General features: G+C 37.1%; 1 protein-coding gene across 8 annotated transcripts in view; it reads left to right on the plus strand.

The window, feature by feature from the left end:
- rev3l (REV3 like, DNA directed polymerase zeta catalytic subunit) overlaps window positions 1-23,230 on the plus strand; it is a 341,728-nt gene that overhangs the window by 209,477 nt on the left and 109,021 nt on the right. For 5 of the 8 annotated variants that reach the window (XR_010894996.1, XM_067384680.1, XM_067384683.1 and 2 more), the window contains exons 5-9: window positions 14,163-14,286; window positions 14,366-14,466; window positions 16,538-16,642; window positions 16,758-16,842; window positions 17,525-17,649. Coding sequence is in view for 7 of the 8 variants with exons in the window: in XM_067384680.1 (XP_067240781.1) it covers window positions 14,163-14,286; window positions 14,366-14,466; window positions 16,538-16,642; window positions 16,758-16,842; window positions 17,525-17,649 (540 nt within the window). In the remaining variant the exon portion in view is untranslated. Of the gene's footprint in view, window positions 1-14,162; window positions 14,287-14,365; window positions 14,467-16,537; window positions 16,643-16,757; window positions 16,843-17,524; window positions 17,650-23,230 lie in introns of those variants that run through there. The other 3 variants (XM_067384681.1, XM_067384684.1, XM_067384687.1) reach the window with 3 other exon arrangements.

Below are 23,230 nucleotides of genomic sequence, written 5' to 3' on the forward strand. Positions count from 1 at the left end.
GTGCCCTGGTGGCCTGTAGTATACAGTAGCCAGCACAAATGTCAACTTACATAATGTTACATAAAGCACCATCACTTCAAAGGAATTATATTTGAAATTCTTTTTAATGATTCTGAATATATTACTATAAATTACAGCAACACCTTCCCCTTTGCCTTTCTGTCGAGGATTGTGTCGATAATCATAAGGACTAGACTCACTTGAGGACTAGACTCATTTAAAGTAATGTAATCGTCCGGTTTTAGCCAGGTTTCTGTCAAACACAGCACATCTAGGTTATTGTCTGTGATAATATCGTTTACAATAAGTGCTTTTGAAGAAAGTGATCTAATATTTAACAACCCAAGCTTTATCATTTGTTTATCATTATTATCTCTTTTTTTATTTGTTGAACATCAATTAAATTTTTACTATTAAATGGGTTTGGAAGTTTTTTGTTTTTATTAATTCGGGGTACAGACACAGTCTCTATGTGATAATATGCACCTGTGCGAGAGTTTCTATGTGTTGGGAATTATCTGACTTCTGTAATGTGAGGCAGCTAGCAGACGATCGGTTTAGCCAGTCTGTCTGCTTCCTGTCCTGGGCCCCAGTTTGTCATGTTTTAGTTCTAAGACTATGTGCCATATTACTGGAGAGAAGAGCAGCACCATCCCGGGACAGATGAATACCATCTCTTTTCAACAGGTCAGGTCTGCCCCAAAAGCTTTTCCAATTGTCTACGAAACCTATATTATTTTGCGGACACCACTTAGACAGCCAGCCATTGAGCGATGATAATCTGCTAACTATCTCATCACTCCGACGAACAGGAAGAGGGCCAGAACAAATTACTTCTCCTGACATTGTACTTGCGAGTTCACACACCTCTTTAATGTTAATTTTAGTGATCTCCGACTGGCGAAGTCGAACATCATTTGTGCCGACGTGAATAATAATTTTAGAGTATTTACGATTAGCATTAGCCAGCACTTTTAAATTTGCTTTGATGTCAGGTGCTCTGGCTCCCGGCAAACATGTGACTATGGTGGCTGGTGTCTCTATTTTCACGTTCCGTGTAATAGAATCGCCAATAACTAGGGCACTTTCAACAGGATTTTCAGTGGGTGCGTCACTGAGTGGGGAGAACCTGTTTGATGTTCTAAAAATTAGATTCTCTCTGTCAGCCTGACTATTTCCCTACATTTATGACATGTAAATCCCTCGTCGCTGACAGAGAGAGCTACACTAAACATGTTACAGACTGTGCAAAACATGACTAAGGGAGAGGATGACATGACTCACCGTGTTTGTAGACTGATCCGATCCGAGTTACCACAGCTGTTTAAAGAAACGCGTTAAAAAGGAGCACGCGAGACTGATAACAAGTTAACCAGCGTGATCCAACCGCGTTACAGCGATTTGCATCAGCAAATCCCTTAGATATGCTTCAGCTGACTTAGGTGTTCTTTCACTTGGTAGTGATGTAGTTGGACAATAAATGCCCAAGAGCTGCCTTCTCTGAGAAGTTGCCCTGTCAATCTGAATTGGACAGTCAAAGCTCTCCTCGCCCAGCATATTCGCCAGAAGATTTGTCACAAACTCAGTAGGTTTACTGTTTTCAGCACCTTCCATTATGCTGACAATTCTAATGTTTTGTCATCGAGATCTTGATTCCAAGTCACAGGTCTTTTCCCAAGATTTTCACATTCGGCCTCCAGGTGTGCACACCGTTTCTCCAATGATTTGATGCGGGTTTTGTGAACTTTTCTGCCTCTTCAGTCGCCGCCACTCTGGTAGAAATATTAGTGACACTTTGAAGCTTCAAAATGTTTCATAAAGAGATCGTGAAACTAATCCATATGAATTGAACGGTTTAGTCAAAATTTTCTGAAGAGACATGATCACTTTATATGATGAACAGATTTTTGAATATAGGCTTTTATTTACATATAAACATTCATCAACAGATAATTTTTGGTAAACGGAGCATGTTTGCTTGACATGTGAAAACCAATGAGGTTCATTCACGTTCATTCTCTCCTAAATTAAATCTGTTCATCATATAAAGCGATCGAGACTCTTCAGAATTTTGACTAAACCACTCATTTCATATGGGTTAGTTTTACAGTCTCTTTATGAACTTTTTGAAGCGTCAAAGTTTCAGTTGTGTAGCTGTCTATGGAGGGACAGAAAGCTCTCAGATTTCATCAAAAAGATCTTCATTTGTGTTCCGAAGATGAACGAAAGTCTTATGGGTTTGGAACAACATGAGGGTAAGCAATTAATGACAATTTTGGGTGAACTATCCCTATTCCAGCCATATAGGTGTGGATACATAATACCTACATAATAGGAGTGGAACGATTTCAACCGATTTCACAATATACCATGATAAAAAGTCTTGATGGTTAGTATTATCGTTTAAAATTTAATTATCATTAAAACTGTTTAATTATCGCAATTTTGAAAACTCATGGTCGGTGCATCCATAATTTTTAATAAATTTCAAGAGGTTTCACTACAAATATTTTTAATTTTTGGTCGTGTCAAATCTCACACCATTCTGGATTTATAGACAGACAGATTGAGAGTGACTCTTGAAGGACCAGCACCACATCCTCTTGTACCACTGTTTGAAGAATTTATCTTCCAGAATCTGGCAGTAAGTTTTGGGCATTCATTTTTAGTCCATTTCCTATCCTGAAAGTCCATCTTGCATTTATGGAATAAAAATGAACTCCCAAAACTTACTGCCAGATTTTTTGGATCAGTATTCTGTTTTTTCACTACTCCTCCAAATTTTGTCCAATTTTGTCCAAATTTTGATCACATGATCTTTGGTCTGAGATGCATAGAAATAACTGAACAGATTTTTTTGTATTCATCTTTGTTCAAATGTTATGATGTCACAAATTAACAAGGTCGACATGAAATTGGTATAGAAGCTGTATTTGTGACAGCTTCAGTTTGAACAATCGAAACAAAAATTGGTACACTTGATCAAGACCATGATCTGAGGTTCCATGCAAAATTTTGGAACAGCTTTGTCATAAATTGCAATATCGTTTAAACAATTTGACATATCTTCACAAAACTTGGTATGTGTGACCATCAGAAGGTCCTGAATGTACCTGAGAAGTTTCAACACAGCGCCATATATCCGCCATATTGAAATAAATGAAAAACTGTTTTTTCACTACTGCTCTCACAAATTTTGTCCAATTTTGTCCAAAATCTGCTCAGATGATCATTGGACCGAACCACATAGAAATGACTGAACGGATTTTTGATATTCACTACCATTTTCCAAGATATTCATCTCTGAATATGACCTTGCTTGTGTTTGTTGTCTAATGCTAGTAAGCTTAGCACACTAAACAATTGCTATTCTTTCTTATGTGGACTTCATTCATCAGGTTAACCAAAACTTAGTTGGAATTGAGTAACTTTGCATAGTAATTTGGGCAACATGCTAGGAAGAATTTTTATTTTTTTTTTATTATTTATTTATTTATTTTTTTGTGAACAATTTCTTACACTGAAACCTCTGCTCAACAGACTGATGAACATGCATAGCTGATTAGCTCAATGTGTTACGCCATGGATCCCGAATGCTCTGCGTCGTGGGTTCGAAACTCAGTGTGACACATGCCCAGACCGCATGAGGTACTGTGGCAGGAAAAGATGCAGAACTTGTGTCTGTTCTAGGCATTGTGCCTAAAACTGGTCTAATCTGAAGCTATCACATGCAATTAATTTATGTCCAAATTCATAGTTATTCTTCTTCCCCCTGTATGGTACTCAATGAACCAGAAGAAGGAAAATTATCAAATTTGGCATGCTTGTAGTGATAGTAATTAAAAGTCATTTGACCAACTTTGGAGTATCTAGGACTAAGTCTATAGCGCCACTACCAGTTCAAATATTCACTTTTGTAAAGGTTATAACTTTTGAACCCGTTGTTCCAGAAAAAAATGAATCTCAATACAACTGATTCCTCTCTTCATACTGATCACATTTAATATCTTACATTAAGACTTCACCCAGCTCAGTAGTGGCCATTTTGAAATGTACAGTATTCCATTTTTTCACTACTACTACTACAAATTTTGTCAAATTTTGTCCAAAATCGGCTCAGGTGATCTTTGGACTGAGCCGCACAGAAATGACTGGACGGATTTTTGATATTCGCTATCGTTCCCGAAATATTTGTCTCTGAATGTTACATTGCCTGTGTTTGTTGTGCTATGGGTTATAGGTTATTTTATACAAATTGCTTTTGTTCCAGATATTGAGTATTTCTGAGATTGTTCTAAACTAAAATAAATAAATATAAAATGTGGTGCATTTTTATAAAAAATCTTCATTGTAAGTTCTTTCTCATGAACTACTGAACTTTGACATATGTGTAACACTGTCTGCCCAGTGGCGCAAAGAGTTGAGTGACAGACACATGATCCAGAGACTGTGGGTTCGAATCCCATGTGGGGCGGCTTTTTAAAATTGTTTGTAATGTTGTCATTTCAATTTCTTTATCATCCCAAGAAGCTTCTGGTCATTTTGAGCTCATTCTCACCTCTACTTCTGAACCAGCTGTTTTTGATGTACATTCAATTTCTGCTGATTTTGCTCTTCTTGCTCCGCACTGCACTACAACTCAGACATTTGAGTGCTTGACATGCTTGCCATGTTGCTCTGCTTTAAAAGCTGCTCTTTTTACTGTGCTGTTCTGCCTGCAGTCTTGCTCAGCATGCTGTGCTGTTCTGTTTGCAGTGCTGCTCTGTTTTATGTTCTGCTCTGTTTGAAATGCTGCTCTGCTTGCTGTGTTGCTCTGTTTGCGGTGCCTTCGGTGCTTGGCCCCGCATTGCTGCTTGCAGCTATATTTTAATTTATTATTGTTGATATTCTATTGTTTGTTCAACAGCTTACCGATTTTAAGTTATTCACTTTAAGGGGTCTGACATAGGGAAAAGAGACTATTTTTGTTACTTTTTAGTCCAGCACTTTATTATAAACGAACATCCTGTGTAGACAGCACTTTTTTTTTTTTTGGGGTTGAAAAAAATTAGAATGGTGTGAGAGAATAGTGATTCACATTTTAGCAAGAATCGTGTAGCCCTACTTCAGCTTGTGATTCTTATTAAGTGGGGGTCATTTTTTTAGGATTCTTTACCTAACTTAAGTCTCTGAGATCCTGACACCTTGCACTTCTGGAGACCCCAGGTAGGTTGCAGTTCTGGAAAATGGTGGCGTTGGAGACTAAAGGGTTCCTGATGGTTTTACACTTGTTCACCTTAAAGGAACACTCCACTTTTTTTGAAAATAGGCTCATTTTCCAACTCCCCTAGAGTTAAACAGTTGAGTTTTACCTTTTTTGAATCCATTCAGCCGATCTCTGGTTCTGGCGGTACCACTTTTAGCATAGCTTAGCATAGTTCATTGAATCTGATTAGACCGTTAGCATCGCGCTTAAAAATGACCAAAGAGTTTTGATATTTTTCCTATTTAAAACTTGACTCTTCTGTAGTTAAATCGTGTACTAAGACCGACGGAAAATAAAAAGTTGTGATTTTCTAGGCTGATATGGCTAGGAACTATACTCTCATTCCAGCGTAATAATCAAGCTGCCGTTCCATGGATGCAGCAGTGCAACTTTGCTGCCGTTCCATGGATGCAGCAGTGCAATGATATTACGCAGCATCTGTGACCCCCTGCTTGCACAGGGAACGTGCCTTGCAACCATGGAGACGTTTGTGAGAGACGCTGCGTAATATCATTGCACTGCTGCAGCCATGGAACGGCAGCAAAGTTCCTTGATTATTACGCCTGAATGAGAGTATAGTTCCTAGCAATATCAGCCTAGAAAATCGCAACTTTTCATTTTCCGCCGGTCTTAGTACACGATGTAACTACAGAAGAGTCAAGTTTTAAATAGGGAAAATATCTAAACTCTTTGGTCATTTTTAAGCGCGATGCTAACGGTCTAATCAGATTCAATGAACTATGCTAAGCTATGCTAAAAGTGGTACCGCCAGAACCGGAGATCGGCTGAATGGATTCGAAAACGGTAAAACTCAACTGTTTAACTCTAGGGGTTGGAAAATGAGCCTATTTTCAAAAAAAGTGGAGTGTTCCTTTAATTCTTAATTATTTTGCAGTTAACATGTGTCGTTTCTTTTCCACCTGTTTTTGTCTGACCCTGCTGACCCAATGAGCATTTTGCTGTCCAGTGGTCATGCCTTAATTTCTAGTATTGCATCAGTATTGCATCCTTCTCATGAGCATTTAATATTTTTTTTACTTTTCAGTCTGAGTTAAATCTTTTTTTTTTTTTTTTTTTTTTTTTTTTTTGGGCTCATTTTGCCTTTAAAAGAAAACCTGCCTAATAATTATGCACACCTATATAGACATGGACACCAAGCTGATTGCTCAGTCATCATGTCTTCAGGCCATTCTAAGTTTGATTTTGACGTGACAAAGCAATGATATCCAAGTGGCTGAGTTGTTTACTTATTTTTTAATTAGGCTTCCCATTAACACCATCATTGTCTTCATTCAGGCTGATTTCCGAACGCGGAACACGCATGTAAACAAAAGGCGAGATTTATCGCACAAAACAGTCATATCCAATCATAACCGATCATATCCAATCATAGCGCAATGGCAGACATGGCCTCCTCTCACATGACTTTTCCCCATTCATTCTCAAATACCTCCCACTAAACTATGGAGATATGGAGAATTGTTCCATTATTCCAGATAAATAGATTATGATCATTTGTGGATCTCTGCATACATTTGTAGATCTCTTCCTGCGCATTTGTGAATCACCTTACAAATTTATAGATTTTGAAACCATTCTAGCGTCAAGACTGCAGACAAATCCACAAAGAGGTCGACTCCACCCACCGATCACTCAAGCCAATCAGATATCAGCCACATTGTGCTGACTAATCGCGGCACGTTTTCACTGCAACCAATCACGTTTTGCTTTACAATCATGGGTGGTCTTGTCCTGCACTGGCTTAGATAGGAAGTATAGGGTTTTTAAACATTAGTACAGTAAAAATATGCTTAAAATTTAGATTTCGTTAGACCATTACATTGTGTTTCAAACCAGGCCAAACTATTATATCTTACGCTCCATTTGAAAATGCCAGAGAAATAGTGCTCTCTGTTATGGGGACAACGCTATGGATACAGATGCGTTATGGAAACCTCACATTAATGAAGATAGAACAGAAAGTGTCAATAAGCTATTAACTTAACTAATTGGATTCAACCTTTTGATAAAGATGCGAGTTTGTGAAATAGATGAAACTGTCATCACACATCAGCCAACAGTCAAACATTTTAATGACGGATATGAGCAGCAAGCCAGCTATTAAACATTAGGCCTATAAGTAATATTTTAACCATTAATTAAACGTTTTAATGTTACCATTGTTTGTAGAGAAGATATAGCTTACCTGAGTTCTTTTTTTTAAACATGTGACAGGTTGTTGAATTGTACTGTTACATCAGTGATGGTACTTTGGTAGTCGAACGGGTTCGTTTACTGCCAGTGATGTCACACCACGCTGGTTTGTAGACAGTATCACTAGCTGCATTTATATGGACCATAATAATGTGATCAGTTTGTTTTATAATGATTCTATTTGCTGCATCACGCCGTGCCGCGCCGCGCCGCGCTGCTCACATCAGATAGAGGTGTTATAACAAGGGTCGGGATCTGTGAATGATTATAATTCATGCATAGTCCTTTATATTTCCATCAGGATCAGTGAATCAAGATAAAGAAACATTATACTCCAAAAATCTTTTTTGAAAATGGGGTATTTTAATCACCCAAACAGCACCAATAGAGTATAGTGCTTGTTTCAGGGGTGCAAATCTGTTCCTTCCCCTATTGTAAAGCAAAACGTGATTGGTTGTCGGGAGAACGTGCTGCGATTGATTAGCACAATCTGGCCACTATATGATTGGCTTGAGTAGTCGGTCGGTGGAGTTGACCTATATGTGGATTTGTGTGCAGTCTTGACTTAGAATTTTTTCAAAATCCATAAATGTGCAGGAAGAGATCCACAAATGCATGCTACAGTTCACAAATGTACAGAAAGCAATTCACAAATGAATGCCAGGCAGAGTTGTGCTTGTGACATAAAAACATATTTGTGAATGTTTTTTTTTTTTTTATTAGCAAATCTCATTTTGTTTTTTTGTGAATATAATTAATTTCTGTGAAACTCCCAACATATGTTTGTGAATCTCATTCTTTTTATTTGTGCATATGATTATTTTTTGGGAATCTTTTAACATTTATTTGTGGGTCATAGTCTATTTATTTAGAATAATGGAACAAAAATGCCCCCATACTAAACCCACTGCACGCTTTGGGGCTCTGTTATAAGTCAATGAGGGGAGAGGAGGCATGCCTCCTGCTGTAACTTTACCTGCAGGTGTCACTGTTGGGCAGTGTTACTTTATAAAAAAAACCACAACACTTTATATGACAGTTTGTAATATTTTCATTGTTATATTTTAGTAATATCGATTATTTTCTCATCCAGGGTTTTTTTTTTTTTTTTTTTTTTTTTTTTGGGAGGAGACACTGCCTCCCTTGCCTCCTCGGAGGAAACGCCCCGATAAAAGCTCACTTAAAGGGTTAGATCACTCAAAAATGAAAATGTTATTTATTACTCACCCTCATGTCGTTCTACACCCGTAAGTCCTTCCTTCATCTTCCGAACACAAATGAAGATATTGTTGATGAAATCCGATGGCTCAGTGAGGCCTCTATTGAGAGCAAAGCCATTTAAACTCGCAAGGTCCATAAAGGTACTAAAAACATATTTGAAACAGTTCATGTGAGTTCAGTGGTTCTATCTTAATATTATAAAGTGACAAGAATACTTTTTGTGCAGCAAAAAAATAAATAAATAACGACTTTTCAACACTATCTATATGGGCTGATTTCAAAACACTGCTTCATGAAGCTTCTGAGCTTTATGAATCTTTTGTTTCGAATCAGTGATTCAGATCTCCTATCAAATAGCTAAACTGCTGAAATCATGTGACTTTAGTGCTCCGATTCACTGATTCGATTCGTAAAGCTCTGAAGCAGTGTTTTGAAATCTCCCCATCACTATATATTGTTCAAAAGTCTTAATTTAGAATACACAAAAAGTATTCTTGTCACCTTATAATTAGGGATTGGTACCGAAACCCAGTATTAAATTGGCCCCGGGGCTAAATTTTGAAAGACCGGTGTATCGATAAGCTCTGACGTTAACGGTTCTGCTATCGGTACTGGAGAAATTATGAAGAAAATACATGTACATTTATTATTGCTATATAGACATTATCTTATAATTCTATCGCGCCAGAGTCGCCAGCTGTGTCTGTATGCAATAATATTAGGACATTTATCTATGATGCGTTTTTGCTTTCGCAATCCAGAAGAGAGAGAGCACTCACGCGCTCAGGAGCGACAGCGCACGCAGCTGCTCACAACATGAAAGCCCTGTGTGGAGAACTAAACAACTAAACATCTACTTACACTTTAGGCCTGTGATATTAGGGCTTCCAAGGATCAGAAAGAAGATATCTGGGGTAAAACTATTAAAAACTTGCCGCGTTTCGCTTAACACACCTGCATTCTCTTCACAGCTGTTTGCGTTCCTTCCTCCCTAAACTCAAACTTAACATCAGAATCAGCACAATCAGTGATTGTTGAAAAATGCAGTCTTTACTGTTGCTAAATTGTAGTAAATGTTTGATAATTATCAACGGTTTAAAACAATGAAAGCACAATAATCCGCGCAAGAGATGCTGTTCCTCAGGCTGAATTGTGTGCGCGCGCGCTCCAAAACGGATCGCAAATAGACAAACAAATTACACGTTGGGCTTCAGGGGCATGTCCAAGTGATCAAATACACACAAAAGTATGTTAAAATGACCGGAGTGGAGCATCTTTAGCTACTTAAACGCAGTTTATATCGTAAGTGTAGCCTACGTGAACAGCTGGGAGAAAATCTTATGTGTTTTAATATCTATTGTCTTAAAGTGACAGCAGTCACCTTCTGACGATTATGCCATCAATGTTAATCGAACAACAAAATGCAATGATAAGATCACTCACAGCTCTTCATCTGAATATAGTTAGCTTTAATATGCATTAATCTATTAATTTATACTGTGAAAACCATGCAGTGTTATTTTACATTTGGTTACTTTACTTAGATTTCTTTTATAGGCTATGCACTTTTGGCCGGACACTATATAATATAAAGCAAAGTTAATTCAGCTCGCTCACGTGCTCTCTCTCTCTCTCTCTCTCTAATATATTATATTATATTATATTATATTATATTATATTATATTATATTATATTATATTATATTATATTATATTATATTATATTATATTATATTATATTATATTATATTATATTATATTATATTATATTATATTATATGAGAAAGTACCGAAATAAGAATACTGTTAAAGTACCGGATCGATAAGCAGTATCGGTAAGAGTAGCAATACCGTTAAAACCTTAACGATACCCATCCCTACTTATAACATTAAGATAGAACCACTGAACTCACATGAACCGGTTTCAAATATGTTTTTAGTAGCTTTATGGACCTTGAGAGTTTGAATGGCTTTGCTCTCAATAGAGGCCGAACTGAGCCATCGGATTTCATCAACAATATCTTAATTTGTGTTCCAAGATGAACAAAGGTCTTATGGTTGTAGAATGACATGAGGGTAAGTAATAAATGTTTTTCAACAAGTTTTTTGATGAAAACATTCCAGGATTATTCTCCTTATAGTGGACTTCAAAAGACTCCAAACGGTTGAAGGTCAAAATTAGTTTCAGTGCAGTTTCAAAGGGCTTTAAACGATACCAGACGAAGAATAAGTGTCTTATCTAGTGAAACGATTGGTCATTTTTGGTCACGTTTTATAAACACAAATGATCGCCTTGCAAGTGCTTAGCCATTACTCCTTCCGTATTCTTCATACAGCGTAAGCATTTTTGTCCTGCGCCTTTCCTATTCAACTTACGGAACGAACCAGTTCCGTTTTTTTTCGTGAGTAGAATTTTTTTATTGTGCAAACAAATTATTGCCTACTAGATATTTTAAACAAACTAAACCATTGATATTCAGCATTCGGACCCTAGCATGTTTCCATCCGGACCGCGAGACCGAACGGTAGTGCCATTTTACTGTTTCTACTTGAAGTGAGCCACGCGTTAAAACATCGGAGTGGATAACAACACAAGCACTCAGGATTGTTTGTGGTAATGATATTTTAGCACTATATCCTCTAGTAGTTTTATCTAAAGCCAGACATGCTTCATTCAAGCCCTTTCAGCTCCTTGTGCACTCTCTCTTTTTCCAGACATGCACCACATTAATGGTGCGTGTGCGCTGTTGCGGAGCAGAGCGAGCGTTTTTATTTCGTTCTAATGAAAGTTGAGCTTAATGCTCAAACACAAACTACCCCCCCCCCATCACAATGTTTTACTGTAGACATTGTCTGATGCCAATTTGTTAGACGTCGCCCAAAACTATTTCTTAACACACTTAGGTATTACTGCTTAAACAGTCGTTAAAACTCCTTAAAATGGAGACAGTCAAGTGAGGAATACAACAAGCGAGTCGTCATGAGGCAAATAGATACAAGAAGTGCTCACAATACAAGTTTTAGGCAGTGCTCAGAGTATCATAAGCTACAATAGATAGTTTTTTTCTTTTAAGGATGAGGTTAAGTGCTTTAAGAGTTTTCAGCTGTCTTTTGAATATTGCCAGGGATTCTGCATTCCAGATGACGGCAGAAAGATTGTTCCACCAGCAAGGAACAGTGAACGAGAATGTTCTGGAGAGTGATTTCGTGCCTCTCTCAGTACTAAGAGCCTTCGCTCCTTCTGGTAGGAGTGTAGACTTGTAAGAGTGAGTGGAAGTAGGAGGGTGCTGAGCCTGTGGTAGATCTGTAAGCTAGCGTCAATGCCTTGAATTTGATGTGAGCAGCAAGTGGTAGCCAGTGCAGATGAAGAAAGATGTGATGTGGGCTCTTTTGGGCTCGTTAAAGACGAGACATGCTGCAGCGTTCTGAATCAATTGTAGAGGTTTGATTGTGCATGATGGCAGTCTAGCCAGAAGAGAATTGCAGTAATCAAGCCTAGAAATGACCAGGGCCTGGACGAGAAGTTGTTGCATGTTCTGTTAGAAAGGGCCTGATTTCCTGATGATGTATAGTGCAAATCTGCATGACCGAGCTGTCTTGGCAATGTGGTCTTTGAAGGTCAGTTGGTCATCAAGGCTTACTCCAAGATTTTTGACCAAATTTGATGGGGTAATTGAGGATGTACCTAGCTGGATGGTGAAATCATGCTTTAGAGTCGAATTGGCAAGGAAGATGAGAAGCTCAGTCTTTGCCAGGTTGAGCTGTAGATGATGTTCTTTCATCTATGCTGAGATGTCCACCAGACAGCTTAAGATTCGTGCAGCTACTGTGGGATCATCTGAATGGAATGAAAGGAAGAGTTGAGTGTCATCAGCATAGCAATGATAGGAGAAACCATGTGCCTGTATGATGGGACCAAGTGATGTAGTGTAAATGGAGAAGAGGAGGGGTCTAAGAACTGAACCCTGAGGAATCCCCGTGGTCAGTTGATGAGCTTTGGATACCTCCCCTCTCTGGGCAACCCTGAAAGACCTTCCTGTGAGATAGGATTCAAACCAGTGAAGTGGAGTACCTGTGATGCCCAGTGATGAAAGGGTGGACAGAAGGATCTGTTAATAATTTGGTTCATTTATCTATACAGCAGCTCTGGATAAAGCAGTGATGTCATTGTCCAGCTCAGTTCAGTTTACATAGAATGATGTCAATGGAGGCAGATCAAAAACATTGTTGAATATCAAGTTGAATGTCAAGTGTCCCCAACTAAGCATGCCAGAGGCAACAGCGGCAATGAACCCAAACCATCAGGTGACAAAAATGGAGAAAAAAAAAACTTGGGAGAAACTAGGCTCAGTCGGGGGGCCAGTTCTCCTCTGGCCAACAACGAACAGTGCATGATCGTGATTCAGGCAGCGTTACAGGTCATGAATCAGATTAGGATTGGAAACAGTCAAAATATTTAATCCAGTTCCATCTGGTTGAAGATCAGATTATCACTCCGATATGGAAACGGTTTTGTTGACGATCTGTGTCAATGGCTGTCGTGTCGATGAGATCTTCACAGGGGATAGTTGAGACAAACTAGCTGACACTTCACAGATGTGTTGTGGTCATGTCTAGGTGCAGGTCCTCTATCTGATCTGGATACTGCCCGGGTCCAGCTGTCTACGGAAAACCTTGGGATAAACAGAGAGACTAATATTAGCGTAGATTCCATTCTTCTTATGACATAACAGCTGACCTAATTTATGCAGCCTAACAATCCTTTAACGGATGGGAAAATATAAATGGATAATGTGTTATTTGTATGCCAGGTTAAAGAGTAGGGGGCCAAATTTGCCCAGTGGCCTCTGTCAATCATCATGGCCTCCAAATCATCCCCATATAAATACTGATTAGCTTCATCACACTCCACCAATAAGCTGGTGTGTGGTGGACATTCTGGCGCAATATGTCTGCTGTTGCATCATTGAGGTTGATGCTGCATGTAAAGCACTTTAATAGTGCTATATAAATGTAACAAATTACTATTATTAAAGGATTACAAATTAATAAATGGAAAAAAAGGAAATAAAACTACATGAATCAAAGTATGGTTGTTCTCTTGAACTATGTGCTTCCATTTTAAGCCTTATTATAACCACATTTTTTGCTTAAAAGAGGTATAAAGGTAAATGTATTAATTTTTACATTCAGAAATGCATGCACATAATGGCAAATCTTTTCCTCACAAAAATACATTTTCAAATGTATTTAATCATTTGAAATGATTTTCAATCATATGATTCAGAATCATTTGACAGACTGAATCAAACAGAATTCAGCAGTAAGACAACTCACTTCATTATGTCAATCTTAATCATTGACATAATGAATCAATCTTTACCTAAGATTGTATGTCAATCAATGACATACAATCTTAGGTTCTCAACTCAATACATGTCCTTTTTTGCACCTTGCACCTCTATTATTACTTGTTTCTATAGGAGAGCAGATGTTCAATGTAGGGGGCAGCACCAGCCCATGGAAGAATCCCTGTACATCTAAACTCAGTGACAGCGAGTTGGGGGATACAATGTGCACTCGCTGGGAGGAGGACAACATACCAAGGTGTGTATGTATTGTTGCTATATGTCACTACATACCAACATCATATGGCATTTTTACCTTCATCTTATGTGTTTTGCAGTTCTCTGATTTTAGAGGAGGTGGAACGGATGAGTGTGTGCGAGCTGGAGGTCGATGCCGTGGCTGCTGATGTTCTCAACCGTTTAGAGATTGAGAGTAAGGGTGTGTGTGTGTGTGTGTGTGTGTGTGTGTGTGTGTGTGTGTGTGTGTGAGCATGAGTGTCTCTGCCTACCCCGGGTAATAACATCTGTGACGACATACATTACTAATCGGTAATCAGTGTCATTGTGCAAAAAAAGGTTGGCACACTATTTATTTCACTGCATATATTACTTTTTGCTGTGCTTTGGTTGATTGACATGGCCTTTCTATTGCCTGGGACTCGTCATGATAGATAGCATTAAAGCCCAAAGTATACTTCGTTTTTCACATGTACGCAAAATTTTGTCACCAAAATAGTATGCGCTTTCTGTGCGCACGCTGCCCGATTTTTGTAATAAATGGTTATATATAATTAAAGGTATTGATTTCATTATAAATGTTTAAATGATTACAAATGAATAAATTAAATCGGTTCACAAATCAGACAGGTCACTGAATTTGTTTTGCACTAACCAGTTGTTCCACAAGGTGGCAACACTGGCAAGGGCCGTTGTTTCATAGTAGAAAAGGGAACTAGAGAGAGAACAACAACAACAAAGTACCGGAGAGTGCAACAACATAACTACTGGAGACAAATAGAGCAGACACTGGACAAAGAAGAAAATTTCTAGAGCGCATGTGCCGGCCGCCTGGGTTCACACACGCTATCAAATGGGAGTATACTTTGAGAGACTGCTCGTTTGACTGTACGCATACGTTAGTGTACGCATAAGAAAAACAAAGTATGCTTTGGGCATATGGGCTCCATACAGTAATTTGCACTGCCTCACAGAACACTGCAAAGCCATTGACATCAATAGGCTTAGTGCGACAAAAGGACATTGTGATTTAAAACTGATCAGGCTATCCACAACCTTTAAGCTTGTTCCTATCCATAAAAAGTTCACAATCTTTCTCAAGTGCGTAATCCCCCTTACACTAACACTACAAATGCAATATGGTCACACATACCCCCTAATATGGTTTGATTGGTTGGGTCACAAAAACGTTTGCACTAGGGGTCAACCAATATGGATTTTTTTTTTTTTTTTTCTTTTTTTTGATGGCCAATGCAGATATCTTACGGAGCAGGGTGGCCGATGACTGATATAAAGCTGAAAGTAAAGAACGCATGCATAACCACTGCTGTAATAAAATTATATTTTAAATGTTTACTAAATTAGAAATAATTCATTTGAAAATATATTAATAGGCAAATCTTAAAAATATGTAAAATAAACAGATTTTTACTTCAGATAGAAACCTCTTAATTCTGTAGTCTTATTATAGCATTGTTCACATATTTTTATTTTATTTATTTATTTATTTATTTATTTTTCCTTTATTCATTTCATATTTTCTGAAATAAAGGCCAGATAGCAGTTATGTTACATGCAATACACAGTGAATATGACCAACTGGATATAGTTTAAAATGTCATGCAGAATACACACATTTTTCATGCAGGCTACAAATGTACACTTCATCTAACAGCTTGATTCACCAAAGTTTTCATTGTTCATGGAATTAAATGTTTTATTAGATATTCAAAGATGTATTGTTTGAATTAAAGTCGTTATTTTTATTTTGTTTTTGTGCACAAAAAGTATTCTTGTCGTTTCATAAAATTAAGGTTGAACCACTGCAGTCACGCCGACAATTTTAACGATGTCTTTAGTACCTTTCTGGACCTTTAAAGTGTTGATTATATTGCTATCTATGGACGAGTAAAATACCTCTCGGATTTCATCAAAAATATCTTAATTTGTGTTCCAAAAAATGCACGAAAGTCTTATGGGTGTGGAAAGACATGAGGGTAAGTAATTAATGACAGAATTTTCATTTTTGGGTGAACTAACCCTTTAATTAAAAATGCCAAATATCGCCCAATATATCGGTTGATCAATAGTTTGTGACCACTTTCACTTATTTTATACTTGTTGCGTTGTGTATTTTTTTGCTTGCTGGAAAAAGCAACGTGGTACAATCAGACTCTGCTGGAATTGACTGTAAGCTTTAGTTGAGTCTTTCTGGAGTTGTGCCATTTGTGTTGTAAACTCATGAGTATGTTTTTTTTGTATGTTGTGTCCAGATCAGATTGGTAGAAACCCAGGTCTCCAGGCCATCTGGGATGACGAGAAACAGCGACGGCGGGAGAAAAGTGAAAGCTCTCATATTGACATGCCTGAATCACAAGGTGAGAAAAGCTCTTGTGTGCAAAGAGCGCCACTATTAATATTTTTTTATCAATGGTTTTTATAATTTAATATTTGCCATGCTGCCCAACTCTGTTTCCATGGTTACTTTTTCAGATCGAGGCTTTGTAGATTTTGCAGAGAGTGAAAGAATCTTCATGAAGAGGTTTAAGGAAATTCTCAGGGAAAATGAATTTGACGTGTGAGTGAATTTTATCATATCTTTTTAATAAATGTTTTTCTTCTGAATTTGTTCATTTCTATCTAGTAATTGAGGGAAAAAAGAGATTTCAGTGAGATGTCTCCTGACAGCTGTGTAGAAACCACCGATTGTGCCTCTGTAATCATTAAACAGAAGACTAATTAATGTAGAGAGAAGTCATGTGGCTGTCTGGAGACCAGCTCCAGCAAGTGTTCTGATGCTTTCAGAGTGGTTTTATAGAAATGGGAAAGTACTTTTTTTTTTTTAAGACAAGTCAGTTTCAATATTATATTTCAATTAAGCAATAAAATCTGACAACTATAGTATAACATTTAGTATATTTCATAAATTGTTTCTATCAATAAGTTGACTGAAAAACAGCTTTCATTCTTACAGTTGCTATATTAAGCATTGTCTCTTTGTCTCCGTAATCTGTTATGTTGTCAAATGTTGAGTTTGAGACACTGGAATCAATTCAAAACCTGTTGACAGCCTCTTGTCACCAGCACTTATATACATGCATGACCTTACACAGTCCATATTCTCTGATGAAGATCTAAATATGCTAATAGAAGTAGGTGGAATGAATCAGAAGGCTGGGGAGAGAATGATGCTGAAAGAATTGAATTGCTTGAGAGAGGGTAGGTAGAGGACTTGATGTTGATTTTTACTTGTTTTATAGGACTCAGACTGGGTCTGAAGTTGATTCTTTTTCTGAGCTCTCACTCTATCCTGCTGTGCTAAGCCCAGATGAGTTTCCTTGCATACCTGCCAGCCAAGTTGATGTGCATCAAGATGCAATCAAAGGTGAGATGCAGTCTTTCGCTAAGAAAAGCATCACCATTATCTCACATGCTTATTAGCATGCATCGCTATGATCTCAAATGCTTGATATTATTATTATATTATATTATTGGTGCTTGGGAAGCAAAGTTTTCAAAGATGTGTTCTAAGATAACTGTAATATCTAAAAAAAAAAAAAAAAAAAAAATGGAGGAGGAGGAGGAGGGAGGGTCTAGCTAGCCTCTGGTTTGTTTGACAACACTAAGAACGTCAACAGGAAGTTTCTCCAACCAGGATCGCTTAGAGGACCTTTAAAAGAGTTACAGATATTTCTGACATGTACTGATTGATCCCTACATGTGGAACTCTCTCCCATGTTCTCCATCTGTCTGGGCTATGGGTAGTGTTGGGCATGTTACTTTAAAAAAGTAATTAGTTATAGTTACTAGTTACTTCTCACAAATAGTAACTGAGTTAGTAACTGAGTTGCATCATTATAAAAATTAATTAACTAATTACCAGGGAAAGTAACTGTTGCGTTACTTTTTTAATTTTTTTTTTTTTTTTTTTTCAAATATGTCAAAAAACTTGGATGCCCCCAATAGTAAATATGTCTAAAAATAAATGTATGCTTGATCCGACTCGTGACTCATGATCCGCTCTTGCTCACAACATGAAATTTCTCTGTACTGTACTATGTGTTGGTAGCCATAAGAAAACGTAGTTTCATATTTATGTTTAAATAGGCCTATGTTATTTTTTTATTTCATCTATTTGATTATGAAAAGTGAACAGCATGAGTAAGACAGAATACATCATAAGATGCGCAATATATCTGGAGACATGGAGTGGGTCAGACATGATTTTGACCACTTCATTAAGTTTAGTTTTGTAGAAAGCATTTCTTTTAAAGTGAATTTTGTTTTGTAAAAATTGGATAATTTCACGGTTTAAAATCACTGTTTGATCAACCAACTGCCTGGATGTAATAAATAAGCAGCAAATATAGCAGACAATATAATCATGACATGATCACATGCAAGTGAACTGGAGCCCGTCTTATAGGCTAAATGAACCGAAACTCAGTGTAGGCTGCTTGCCTCACACACATGAGAAATATATATATATAATATAGAAAGCTGGAAATGTCTGCTTTTAAATGAAATAACTCAAAACAAAAAGAAATAAGATACTGATTATTTAATCCGAATAAATCTCTCTAAGTGCGTCCACTATGCGGAGATATGTAGAGAGTCAGCATTGTCAACTTCATCTTTGCATCCGACACTGATTCAGAAAACACTACTTTATTAACAAACAATTCAAATGTCTCCTTGCTGTTTTTGTCACATTTATAATCATTACTTTTGCCGGTTCTTTATGGCAAGCTTATGCGTGCGCTTAAGTGCTATATAGCCTATATTGCTTAAATGCTCATTATGGTTTATTCTCTCCAGTATTTAAGAAATTAAATTAATATAAATATGTGATTAGTCAACTAATGGCTTAAATGAACAACTAATAATCGACTAGAAAAAAAATTTCACATATTTTCAACCTAGCATGTCACAAAGTGTATTCTGGTTTGAGCTTGTGCTCCGCTCGCATGCTCTGACACAGACACACACACATTGTACATTATTATCAGTTTAAAATTATATTTGTGAATTACTAACTTGTACTATTTCTTTACAACAAAATGCTTTGCATGTCTATCGTCACACCCATCATCAGTTAGCCTATGTGTCCCACCCCAACACACACACACACCAGAGAAAAAACTTTGCAGATCCTATGGCTGAAAGAGAGCACTCGGATGAAAACCTCTTCAGTGCTCAAGTATAGTAATGTGGCAATTTATTGTCAGTAATGGTAACGCCGGTGTAACGGGGGAAAACTAATTAGTTTGATTACTTGTTACTGAAGAGAAAAGAGAAGAGAAGAGAAGAGAAGAGAAGAGAAGAGAAGAGAAGAGAAGAGAAGAGAAGAGAAGAGAAGAGAAGAGAAGAGAAGAGAAGAGAAGAGAAGAGAAGAGAAGAGAAGAGAAGAGAAACACATCTTTAATATGAAAATAATTGATTACAATTACATTACATTCTTAATTATATAAATAATACAATAAAAAATGTCATTCATCCCACACTTAATTCCTTATTTACCAAACAATTTACCACAAGTTGCTCCATATATCCTACACAACATGTCTCCTATACACCATTTTTCCCTAAAAGTTATCAAATCCCCCCCCCCACAATCATAGTAAGGAAATTCAATCTTTAATCTCCTTGCAATTAAACCTTTCATCATCTCTTCAGGGTTCACTGCACCTACACCCAGTAATTTATTTTTCCTTGTTTTCCAAATTGACAATTTCACGGTACCCAAAACATAATTTAAAAGACACAATATTAAAGGTGCCATCGAATTGAAAATTGAATTTACCTCGGCATAGTTGAATAACAAGAGTTCAGTACATGGAAATGACATACAGTGAGTTTCAAACATCATTGTTTCCTCATTCTTATATAAATCTCATTTGTTTAAAAGACCTCGGAAGAACATGCAAATCTCAACATAACACCGACTGTTACATAACAGTCGGGGTGTACGCCCCCAATATTTGCATATGCCAGCCCATGTTCCCAACATTATGAAAGGCATTACACAAGGGCAGCCAGTATTAACGTCTGGATGTGCACAGATGAATCATCAGACTAGGTAAGCAAGCAAGGACAATAGCGAAAAATGGCAGATAGAGCAATAATAACAATAGCGAGCAATTAAAGGGCCAGCAGCATGAATCGGTGCATAGTTAATGAAGCCCCAAAATAGGCAGGTAAATTATTTTTAAAAAATCGATGGGGTATTTTGAGCTGAAACTTCAGACACATTCAGGGGACACCTTAGACTTATATTACATATTGTAAAAAAAACTTTCGATGGCACCTTTAACTTTTTTGAGACTTTGTATTTTACACTTCCAATAAAACCACATTCAGAGAAATCTTCACCTAACCCTCTAAACCATTCTGTTAAGTGTAAATAACCCTTCTAAATGTTTACAATGCAAAAAAAGATGTTCAATAGTTTCTTCACCACAGAAATTACATTCTCCCCTTACTGCTGGATTAAGGCGAGACACATATCTGTTTGTAGCTATTGCACAATTAATTATTCGCCATTGCAGATCTCCAGTTCGCTTTTCTACTGATACAAAACACATCCCGAACCACCTTGTCCACGTCGATGGTTGCCGCTCTTTTAGCGCCTCTTTATGAACAGTTTTTACACATACTTTGTATAACACTTTCTTAAGTATTTCTTTAAGTGTCCACATCTGGTTCCACATCAAGTCTGTTTGAGATATAATTCTCTGTGCAGTTTGGAGACGAAAAGCTTGAATCTTACTCCTTATGTCCATCAGACCATGCCCTCCCTCACAAGGAGGTAAAAACAGTTGTGCAGCTCTGACCCAGTGCTTACCATTCCAAAAAAAGTCTATCAGTCTTTTTTTGTATATTGGCAATTAGGCTTTCTGGTGGCTCAGTTATCACTAATCTGTGCCATAAGGTAGAGGCTGCAAGATTATTTGCAACCAAAACTCTCCCTTTGTAAGATAATTGTGGCAATAGCCAATTCCACCTAGACAATCGTGCATCAACCTTTTCCAGCAGTCCCTCCAAATTTTTTCCTTGAAACTTAGAGGTACCTAAACAGACTCCTAAAACTTTGAGACCTTCACTCTCCCATGTTAAGCCTCCTGGTAACACTGGTAACCCTTCAAATACCCACTGACCTACTGCAAAACCTACCATTTTATTCCAATTGACTTTGGCAGTAGATGTATTCGCATACATTTCAAACAATTTTTTAGGCTATTTATATCCTCTTGTCCATTTAAAAACACGGTTATGTCATCTGCATATGCAGACAGTACAATTTGATTGCATCTGACTTGATTTGGTATTGTATAGCCTATAAGGCTTTCCCTTATTCTTTTCAATAATGGATCAATAGCAATAACATATAGCTGACCAGAAAGTGGGCAACCTTGCCTGATTCCTCTCTTTACAGGAATTGGAGCACTCAACCCTCCTCCCACCTTCACCAAAACAGAGACATTGCGATATAACAATTTCACCCAATAAATAATTTTTTTTCCAAATCCAAAAGATAACAGACTCTTAAAAATATATTTATGATCAACCCTGTCAAAAGCTTTTTCTTGATCTATGGATAGCAACCCCAGATTGACATTTTCTTTTACAGTTAAATCAATGATCTCTCTTACCAAAAAAAGGTTGTCCTTTAAAAACTTTTCAGGGATACAGTATGTTTGATCACTGTGGATAATTGTATCTAGATATCTTTTCAGTCTGTTTGCTACACACTTTGCCAATATTTTATAGTCAGTACATAGGAGAGAGAGAGGTCTCCAGTTCTTTAAAAGTCCCAAATTTTCTTTTTTGGGTAACAGCGATAGGACTGCTCTTTGACAGCTACATGGCAGAATGCCAATTTCAAAGCACTCTTTTGCCACTTCTAGGAAGTCCTTTCCTATAATATTCCAAAAATGAAAATAAAATTTTGTAGTGAGCCCGTCAATTCCAGGTGAATGTCCCAGTGAAAGCTTTTTGACTGCATTTGTGAGTTCTTTAAGACTAATATCACAGTCCATAGTCTTTTTCTGCTAATTTTGCAATTGTGGCAAATCCTTAAACAATTCATCAGCACTCTTATCATCACAATATTCTGATTTTAAAAGCTCAGAATAAAAATCCACTGCAATACTCCTAATTTCCTTTCGGTTGTCCGTTATTGTTCCATCTGAACACTTCAAATGAAGCATAAGATTTTTTCTTTACCACATTTCTCTCCAAATTAAAGAAAAAAGCTGTAGGAGCATCCATTTCTTTAACTGAACGATAACGTGACCTTATCAAAGTACTTTTTTAGTTTGTTCTTGCAATAAATATTTGAGTTCCAACTTTATTTTTCTAATACCAGTACTTCGCATACACCCACTTTCATTTATTAACTTTTCCTCCATTTCTTCTATTTCACTTTAATTTTGGATCTCATTTGAAACTCATCATTTTGACAAAGTTTTTGTGTGTTTTTCCAACCTCCCACCATTGACTCTTGTTTTCAAAAATATATTTTTGCAACTTCCACTCCTCCCATAAAGAGACAAATCTCTCACAAAAAAGTGTATCATACAATAGTTTTTTGTTAAAATGCCAGTAATAATGAGCTCTAGAAGTTATTTTTTTGTTTACATCAATTGTCACCATATGATGATCAGAAAACCCACTAGGAGTAATAGCAGCTTCAATCACTCTATTATTAAAACATTTACTTCAATAAATCCTGTCCAGTCTGGCTCCTTTAACTTCGTTGTCCCTCATTTTAATCCATGTATACTGTTTCATCTGATTATTTCTATTCCTCCATACATCATTCAGTTCACACTCTTTGACCAGATCAGACAGTACCAGACCTGACTGAAAATGAGGCTCTTCTCCAGTTCTATCCAACTTAAAATTTTCAGTGCAGTTGCAATCTCCAATCATCACTATACACAAATCTTTATCACACTGTATTA

The sequence above is a fragment of the Chanodichthys erythropterus genome, chromosome 4 (assembly GCF_024489055.1).
Source record: "Chanodichthys erythropterus isolate Z2021 chromosome 4, ASM2448905v1, whole genome shotgun sequence".
In the NCBI taxonomy this organism is placed as follows: Eukaryota; Metazoa; Chordata; class Actinopteri; order Cypriniformes; family Xenocyprididae; genus Chanodichthys; species Chanodichthys erythropterus.